We start from the raw sequence: 10,041 nt of genomic DNA on the forward strand, positions 1-10,041 counted from the left end.
ATCCTCCTCTCCACCCTCTCCGAGTTGGGCATCTCCGGCACGGCCCACGCTTGGATTGCGTCCTACCTGACAGGTCGCTCCTACCAGGTGGCGTGGCGAGAATCTGTCTCCTCACCACGCGCTCTCACCACTGGTGTCCCCCAGGGCTCTGTTCTAGGCCCTCTCCTATTCTCGCTATACACCAAGTCACTTGGCTCTGTCATAACCTCACATGGTCTCTCCTATCATTGCTATGCAGACGACACACAATTAATCTTCTCCTTTCCCCCTTCTGATGACCAGGTGGCGAATCGCATCTCTGCATGTCTGGCAGACATATCAGTGTGGATGACGGATCACCACCTCAAGCTGAACCTCGGCAAGACGGAGCTGCTCTTCCTCCCGGGGAAGGACTGTCCGTTCCATGATCTCGCCATCACGGTTGACAACTCCATTGTGTCCTCCTCCCAGAGCGCTAAGAACCTTGGCGTGATCCTGGACAACACCCTGTCGTTCTCCACCAACATCAAGGCGGTGGCCCGTTCCTGTAGGTTCATGCTCTACAACATCCGCAGAGTACGACCCTGCCTCACACAGGAAGCGGCGCAGGTCCTAATCCAGGCACTTGTCATCTCCCGTCTGGATTACTGCAACTCGCTGCTGGCTGGGCTCCCTGCCTGTGCCATTAAACCCCTACAACTCATCCAGAACGCCGCAGCCCGTCTGGTGTTCAACCTTCCCAAGTTCTCTCACGTCACCCCGCTCCTCCGCTCTCTCCACTGGCTTCCAGTTGAAGCTCGCATCCGCTACAAGACCATGGTGCTTGCCTACGGAGCTGTGAGGGGAACGGCACCTCAGTACCTTCAGGCTCTGATCAGGCCCTACACCCAAACAAGGGCACTGCGTTCATCCACCTCTGGCCTGCTCGCCTCCCTACCACTGAGGAAGTACAGTTCCCGCTCAGCCCAGTCAAAACTGTTCGCTGCTCTGGCCCCCCAATGGTGGAACAAACTCCCTCACGACGCCAGGACAGCGGAGTCAATCACCACCTTCCGGAGACACCTGAAACCCCACCTCTTCAAGGAATACCTAGGATAAAGCAATCCTTCTGCCCCCCCCCCCCCCCCCCTCCCTTAAAAGATCTGATGCACTATTGTAAAGTGGCTGTTCCACTGGATGTCATAAGGTGAATGCACCAATTTGTAAGTCGCTCTGGATAAGAGCGTCTGCTAAATGACTTAAATGTAATGTAAATATAATATGGACTTGGTATTTTACCAAATAGGGCTATCTTCAGTATACCACCCCTTCCTTGTCACAACACAACCGATTGGCTCAAACACATTAAGAAGGATAGAAATTCCACAAATTAACTTTTACCAAGGCACACCTGTTAGTTGAAATACATTCCAGGTGACTACATCATGAAGCTGGTTGAGAGAATGCCAAGGGTGTGCAAAGCCGTCGTCAAGGCAAAGGATGGCTACTTCGAAGAATCTCAAATACAAAATATATTTTGATTTGTTTAACACTTTTTTTGGTTACTACATGATTCCATATGTGTTATTTCATAGTTTTGATGTCTTCACTATTATTCTACAATGTAGAGAATAGTACAAAATAATGAAAAGCCCTTGAATGAGTAGGTGTGTCCAACATTTTGACTGGTACTGTATATATGTATGAAATCCCTCGCGGGCCGGTTTTGCCGATCCCTGCTATAAAGTATTTTCATGGGGCACACGTCATAAGAACTACATAAAAAAAGTTTTTGTTTCATTAATTTAAGTATTTCAAATTACAAGGTATATTCTTGTTTTTAGCAATGTCGACAAAGACACTTTTGTTTAATTGAGACACATTATATTAGAATCCCTTGTGGAAATACATGATGGGTAATTGTGTTGTTTGCGTGCTAACATACGCCCACACAACCATTGTCATCAACATGTGTCTTCTTCCCCTGGTGAAGGCCATTGAAGTCTATTGAAGGCTGGAAAAGCCTGGTAAAGGCTGGTGAAGGCTGTTGAAGGCTGGTGAAGGCTGGTGAAGGCTGTTGAAGGCTGGTGAAGGCTGTTGAAGGCTATTGAAGGCTATTGAAGGCTGGAAAAGCCTGGTAAAGGCTGGTAAAGGCTGGTGAAGGCCATTGAAGTCTATTGAAGGCTGGAAAAGCCAGGTAAAGGCTGGTGAAGGCTGTTGAAGGCAATTGAAGGCTATTGAAGGCTATTGAAGGCTGGTAAAGGCTGGTGAAGGCTGTTGAAGGCTATTGAAGGCTATTGAAGGCTGGAAAAGCCTGGTAAGGGCTGGTAAAGGCTGGTAAAGGCTGGTGAAGGCCATTGAAGTCTATTGAAGGCTGGAAAAGCCTGGTAAAGGCTGGTGAAGGCTGTTGAAGGCAATTGAAGGCTATTGAAGGCTATTGAAGGCTGGTAAAGGCTGGTGAAGGCTGTTGAAGGCTATTTAAGGCTATTGAAGGCTGAAAAGCCTGGTAAAGGCTGGTAAAGGCTGGTGAAGGCTGTCGAAGGCTATTGAAGGCTGGCGAAGGCTGGCGAAGGCTGGCGAAGGCTGATGAATGCTGATGAATGCTGGTGAATGCTGGTGAAGGCTATTGAAGGCTGGTGAAGGCCGTTGAAGTCTATTGAAGGCTGGAAAAACCTGGTAAAGGATGGTGAAGGCTGTTGAAGGCAATTGAAGGCTGGTGAAGGCTGTTGAAGTATATTGAAGGCTGGAAAAGCCTGGTAAAGGCTGGTGAAGGCTATTGAAGGCTGGTGAAGGCTGGTGAAGGCTGGTGAAGGCTGGTGAAGGCTGGTGATGCTGGTAAAGGCTGGTAAAGGCTGTTGAAGGCTGTTGAAGTCTATTGAAGGCTGGACAAGCCGTGTAAAGGCTGGTGAAGGCTGGTGAAGGCTATTGAAGGCTGGTGAAGGCTGGTGAAGGCTGATGAAGGCTGATGAAGGCTGGTGAAGGCTATTGAAGCCTGGTGAAGGATGGTGAAGGCTGATGAAGGCTGGTGAAGGCTGGTGAAGGCTGGTGAAGGCTGGTGAAGGCTGGTGAATGCTGTTGAAAGCTGATGAAGGCTGGTGAAGGCTGGTGAATGCTGTTGAAAGCTGTTATTTTGCTTCTATAACACAGAACCATGTTCTACTCAGATTCCATTGTTCTCTCAGAGTGGCTGACCATTCCCTGTAGTTTCTACATTTTATCAGACTTCCTTTTACAGCTTCTCGTCGGAAATTGTGTTTGTGCAGTTGAAGGAATACAGCCAGGCCAACCCTAAAATCAATTCCTACTGTATTATTGTCATGAAGGATCGGGAGACAGACGCAGGAATGCATAATAGGAGTTTTTATTATACCTAAATTACGGCGTGCCGTGTAAAGGCACGGGGACGAAGACCAAACAAACACGTAACAAAACCACAGGGTTGAAACCCAAACAAAAGAAAGAGGAGTACCTGGAATAAATAACACACGCACATAATGATTAACCCACGCGACGAGACCCGTAATCATCTGCACAATACACAAGGGCACGAAAGCCCAAAACCCACAGCACAGGGACTCACACGCACCAACGGACATGGGAACAATAATGGACAGGACAATGGAAACCAAACGGCACAAGCCAACCCTAAAATATGTTCTACTGTATTTGTCTTCTGAAAGGATCCATCAAGTGTTAGAAACCATCAGACTCAGCTGTACAAACACATGATCCAAGCTTACTCTTCTCCTGTTCTCTCTCTCTCTCTCTTGCCCCACCAGGTGTCCAGTTCACCTTCCATACATTCCACTTAGAGTCTCCCCATGACCACCTGTTGGTGACAGAGAACGGCAGCTTCCCCGAGCCCCTGTGGAGACTAACGGGCTCAACACTGCCCCCCACCCTCAGCGCAGGCCTGTATGGGAACTACACCGCTCAGATACGCTTCCTCTCAGACTTCTCTGTCTCCTACGAAGGATTCAACATCACCTTCTCAGGTAGGTTACGAAGTAGGTTAAACGTTACAGACGCACAAATATCATACCCACCAAAAAACACTAACCTCCCTTGTTATTGTAATGGTGAGAGTATCATGTCTTTGGGGTATGATATTTGTGCGTCTGTGACTTTTTAACTCATCATTATTCACGATTAATTCGGGACTAAACATGGTCTAATTAATGCGTCCACATTAATGTTTAGAAATGTTTTCTATTCTTATTGAACAATAAAAGTGACTCCAAAATGACACAATAAATTATTTACCGTTAATTTCTATTGGGCACAAAAATAATCTGTAACACAACCAAAACAATCAGCAAATGAATCCAACATGTTTGTAGAGTCACAAGCTTGATGTAAATATTGCGTGCTAGGAATATAGGACCAAATACTATACTCGTGACTATTTTAATACACATAGAAGAGAATTTGTCCCGATACATTTAGTCTCTTAAAATGGGGAGGGACAATGTACAAAAAGTGCTTTCATTTCTTAACGGTTCACCCGATATGGATGAAATTACCCTCAAATTAAAGCTGCCAGTCAGCCGTATCAGAATCCAAAGTGCTGTAGTACAGATCCAAAAACACCAACAACAAAAATCCCTGTACCAATACTTTTGGAGCTCACTGTATATAGACGGTACTGCTGACTGTTTCGGTGATCATGGATCAACTAGAAGAAATCCTATTGCAATGTATTATGGGTATCCTCACTAATGAAATATCCCTTTCTCCTCTCGTTCCTCCAGAGTATGACCTGGAGCCTTGTGAAGACCCGGGCGTTCCTCCCTACAGTACCCGTAAGGGGTTACAGTTCGGGGTGGGGGACGGGCTCATCTTCTCCTGTTTCCCTGGTTACCGTCTGGAGGGGCCGGCGAGGGTGACGTGTCTCGGTGGGCGGAGGAGGGTGTGGAGCTCCCCTCTGCCAAGGTGTGTTGGTAGGTGGTCACATGATTTCATTTGGCTTTGGTCACCCCCCGTCCCCGTCCCAACCGACCTCACCTCATCGACACCTCGCACAATTATATACTGTACATCAATTTATACCCACCTCATGTTCACTTACATCCATCCAGAAGACTGTCCTGTAAAACACTCCAAACATCCTTCAATACAACTTGATATATACCGTCACGTACCCCGATACAAACTATCATACAGTTTTATACCGCCACGTACCCCGATACACACTATCATACAGTTATATACCGCCACGTACCCCGATACACACTACCGTCACGTACCCCGATACACACTATCACACAGTCATATACCGTCACGTACCCCGATACACACTATCACACAGTTATATACCGTCACGTACCCCGATACACACTATCATACAGTTATACACCGCCACGTACCCCGCCACTTAAATAGAGAGTGGATTATGGAGATATAGAGAGTGGATTATGGAGATATATAGAGTTGATTATGGAGATATAGAGAGTGGATTATGGAGATATAGAGAGTGGATTATGGAGATATAGAGAGTGGATTATGGAGATATAGAGAGTGGATTATGGAGATATACAGAGTGGATTATGGAGATATACAGAGTGGATTATGGAGAAAGAGAGAGTGGATTATGGAGATATAGAGAGTGGGTTATGGAGAAATAGAGAGTGGATTATGGAGATATACAGAGTGGATTATGGAGATATACAGAGTGGATTATGGAGATATAGAGAGTGGATTATGGAGATATAGAGAGTGGATTATGGAGATATAGAGAGTGGATTATGGAGATATAGAGAGTGGATTATGGAGATATAGAGAGTGGATTATGGAGACATACGGAGTGGATTATGGAGACATACGGAGTGGATTATGGAGACATGCGGAGTGGATTATGGAGATATAGAGAGTGGATTATGGAGATATAGAGAGTGGATTATGGAGATATAGAGAGTGGATTATGGAGATATAGAGAGTGGATTATGGAGATATAGAGAGTGGATTATGGAGATATAGAGAGTGGATTATGGAGATATAGAGAGTGGATTATGGAGATATATAGAGTGGATTATGGAGATATAGAGAGTGGATTATGGAGATATAGAGAGTGGATTATGGAGACATACGGAGTGGATTATGGAGACATACGGAGTGGATTATGGAGATATAGAGAGTGGATTATGGAGATATAGAGAGTGGATTATGGAGATATAGAGAGTGGATTATGGAGATATAGAGAGTGGATTATGGAGATATAGAGAGTGGATTATGGAGATATAGAGAGTGGATTATGGAGATATAGAGAGTGGATTATGGAGATATAGAGAGTGGATTATGGAGATATAGAGAGTGGATTATGGAGATATAGAGAGTGGATTATGGAGATATAGAGAGTGGATTATGGAGATATAGAGAGTGGATTATGGAGATATAGAGAGGGGATTATGGAGATATAGAGAGGGGATTATGGAGATATATAGAGTGGATTATGGAGATATAGAGAGTGGATTATGGAGATATAGAGAGTGGATTATGGAGATATAGAGAGTGGATTATGGAGATATAGAGAGTGGATTATGGAGATATAGAGAGTGGATTATGGATAAATATAGGGTGGATTATGGAGATATAGAGAGTGGATTATGGAGAAATTTAGGGTGGATTATGGAGATATAGAGAGTGGATGAAATGGTTAGAATGAGTGAGTTCTACAGAAATCCAGTGTCAAAAAAACCCCAGCATATTTTATGAGTTTATGAGTAGTGGTATTCAAACCTTACCCAACGAGGTCCAGAGAACTGCTGGTTTTCTTCTCTACTTTTGTTTTAAATCCACCCACCTGGCATCCCATTCTAAATCAGTTCCTTATAAGACAGGAGGAATGACAGGCAGCAGTGGTTTTGAAATGAGCCTCTTGTAATTAGTATAATTTAACTATAACATACACAGAACTAACTGGAGAACTAGTGGAATCGCAGAAAGAGGAAAACACCTTTAAACTGTTACAATGAAATAGAAAAATACAAAACATGAACACAAGTTTGTGGACACCGGTTGGTTGAACATCTCATTACAAAATCATGGGCATTAATATGGAGTTGGTCCCCCCCTTTGCTGCTATAACAGCCTCCACTCTCCTGGGAAGGCATTAATATGGAGTTGGTCCCTCCTCTGCTGCTATAACAGCCTCCACTCTTCTGGGAAGGCTTCCCACTAGTTGTTGGAACATTGCTGCTATAACAGCCTCCACTCTTCTGGGAAGGCTTTCCACTAGATGTTGGAACATTGCTGCTATAACAGCCTCCACTCTCCTGGGAAGGCTTTCCACTAGATGTTGGAACATTGCTGCTATAACAGCCTCCACTCTCCTGGGAAGGCTGTCCACTAGATGTTGGAACATTGCTGCTATAACAGCCTCCACTCTCCTGGGAAGGCTTTCCACTAGATGTTGGAACATTGCTGCTGTAACAGCCTCCACTCTTCTGGGAAGGCTTTCCACTAGATGTTGGAACATTGCTGCTGTAACAGCCTCCACTCTCCTGGGAAGGCTTTCCACTAGATGTTGGAACATTGCTGCTGTAACAGCCTCCACTCTTCTGGGAAGGCTTTCCACTAGATGTTGGAACATTGCTGCTGTAACAGCCTCCACTCTTCTGGGAAGCCTTTCCAATAGATGTTGGAACATTGCTGCTATAACAGCCTCCACTCTTCTGGGAAGGCTTTCCGCTAGATGTTGGAACATTGCTGCTATAACAGCCTCCACTCTTCTGGGAAGGCTTTCCACTAGATGTTGGAACATTGCTGCTATAACAGCCTCCACTCTACTGGGAAGGCTTTCCACTAGATGTTGGAACATTGCTGCTGTAACAGCCTCCACTCTCCTGGGAAGGCTTTCCACTAGATGTTGGAACATTGCTGCTATAACAGCCTCCACTCTACTGGGAAGGCTTTCCACTAGATGTTGGAACATTGCTGCTGTAACAGCCTCCACTCTTCTGGGAAGGCTTTCCACTAGATGTTGGAACATTGCTGCTGTAACAGCCTCCACTCTTCTGGGAAGGCTTTCCAATAGATGTTGGAACATTGCTGCTATAACAGACTCCACTCTTCTGGGAAGGCTTTCCGCTAGATGTTGGAACATTGCTGCTATAACAGCCTCCACTCTTCTGGGAAGGCTTTCCACTAGATGTTGGAACATTGCTGCTATAACAGCCTCCACTCTACTGGGAAGGCTTTCCACTAGATGTTGGAACATTGCTGCTGTAACAGCCTCCACTCTCCTGGGAAGGCTTTCCACTAGATGTTGGAACATTGCTGCTATAACAGCCTCCACTCTACTGGGAAGGCTTTCCACTAGATGTTGGAACATTGCTGCTATAACAGCCTCCACTCTCCTGGGAAGGCTTTCCACTACATGTTGGAACATTGCTGCTGTAACAGCCTCCACTCTTCTGGGAAGGCTTTCCACTAGATGTTGGAACATTGCTGCTATAGCAGCCTCCACTCTTCTGGGAAGGCTTTCCGCTAGATGTTGGAACATTGCTGCTATAACAGCCTCCACTCTTCTGGGAAGGCTTTCCACTAGATGTTGGAACATTGCTGCTGTAACAGCCTCCACTCTTCTGGGAAGGCTTTCCACTAGATGTTGGAACATTGCTGCTATAACAGCCTCCACTCTTCTGGGAAGGCTTTCCGCTAGATGTTGGAACATTGCTGCTATAACAGCCTCCACTCTTCTGGGAAGGCTTTCCGCTAGATGTTGGAACATTGCTGCTATAACAGCCTCCACTCTTCTGGGAAGGCTTTCCACTAGATGTTGGAACATTGCTGCTGTAACGGCCTCCACTCTTCTGGGAAGGCTTTCCACTAGATGTTGGAACATTGCTGCTATAACATCCTCCACTCTTCTGGGAAGGCTTTCCACTAGATGTTGGAACTATGCTGCTGTAACAGCCTCCACTCTTCTGGGAAGGCTTTCCAATAGATGTTGGAACATTGCTGCTATAACAGCCTCCACTCTTCTGGGAAGGCTTTCCACTAGATGTTGGAACATTGCTGCTGTAACAGCCTCCACTCTTCTGGGAAGGCTTTCCACTAGATGTTGGAACATTGCTGCTATAACAGCCTCCACTCTTCTGGGAAGGCTTTCCACTAGATGTTGGAACATTGCTGCTGTAACAGCCTCCACTCTTCTGGGAAGGCTTTCCACTAGATGTTGGAACATTGCTGCTATAACAACCTCCACTCTTCAGGGAAGGCTTTCTACCAGATGTCCTCTTGGAGTTGTCATGCAGAAAAAGGAAAGGACCTTCCCCAAACTGTTGTCACAAAGTTGGAAGCACAGAATCGTCTAGAATATTATTGTATGCTGTAGCGTTAAGATTTGGATTTCTCAGGAACTAAGAGGCCTGAACCATGAAAAACATCCCCGGGCCATTATTCCTCCTCCACCAAACTTTACAGTTGGCACTATGCATTGAGTCAAGTAGCGTTCTCCTGGCATCCGCCAAACCCAGATTTGTCTGTAGGACTGCCAGGTGGTGAAGCGTGATTCATCACTCCAGAGAACGCGTTTCCACTGCTCCAGAGTCCAATGGCGGCGAGGTTTACTTCACTCCAGTCAACGCTTGGCATTGCGCATGGTGATCTGAGCTTTGTGTGCCGCTGCTCGGCCACGGAAACCCATTTCACGAAACTCCCGACAAGCAGTTCTTGTGCTGAAGTGGTTTCCAGAGGCAGTTTGTAACTGGGTAGTGAGAGTTGCAATCGAGGACAGACCATTGTTACTTATTACACTCTTCAGCCCTCAGCGGTCCCGTTCTGTGAGTTTGTGTGGCCTGCCAATTCGCGGCCGAGCCGTTGTTGCTCCTAGACGTTTCCAATTCACAATAACAGCACTTACAGTTGACAGGGGGGGGCAGCTCTAGCAGGGCAGAAATTTTACAAATTGACTTGTTGGAAAGGTGGCATCCTGTGACGGTGTCACGCTGAAAGTCTCTGATTGTTTCAGTAAGGCCATTCTACTGCCAATGTTTGTCTTTGGAGATTGCAAGGTGTCCACATACTGCTGTGTATATATATATATATATATATATAGTGTATGTTAGAGGCCAGATGTATTCT

General features: G+C 45.8%; 1 protein-coding gene across 1 annotated transcript in view; it reads left to right on the plus strand.

Moving 5' to 3' along the window:
* The window catches only part of LOC129830508 (CUB and sushi domain-containing protein 2-like), a gene marked incomplete at its 5' end in the record, with an annotated part of 366,155 nt that overhangs the window by 282,192 nt on the left and 73,922 nt on the right, over positions 1-10,041 (plus strand). The window contains 3 exons of the mRNA XM_055893082.1: positions 3,738-3,953; positions 4,710-5,343; positions 9,722-9,740. Of these exons, the coding sequence (XP_055749057.1) occupies positions 3,738-3,953; positions 4,710-5,343; positions 9,722-9,740 (869 nt within the window). The remainder of the gene's footprint in view (positions 1-3,737; positions 3,954-4,709; positions 5,344-9,721; positions 9,741-10,041) is intronic.

The sequence above is a fragment of the Salvelinus fontinalis genome, chromosome 32, assembly GCF_029448725.1.
Source record: "Salvelinus fontinalis isolate EN_2023a chromosome 32, ASM2944872v1, whole genome shotgun sequence".
NCBI lineage: Eukaryota > Metazoa > Chordata > Actinopteri > Salmoniformes > Salmonidae > Salvelinus > Salvelinus fontinalis.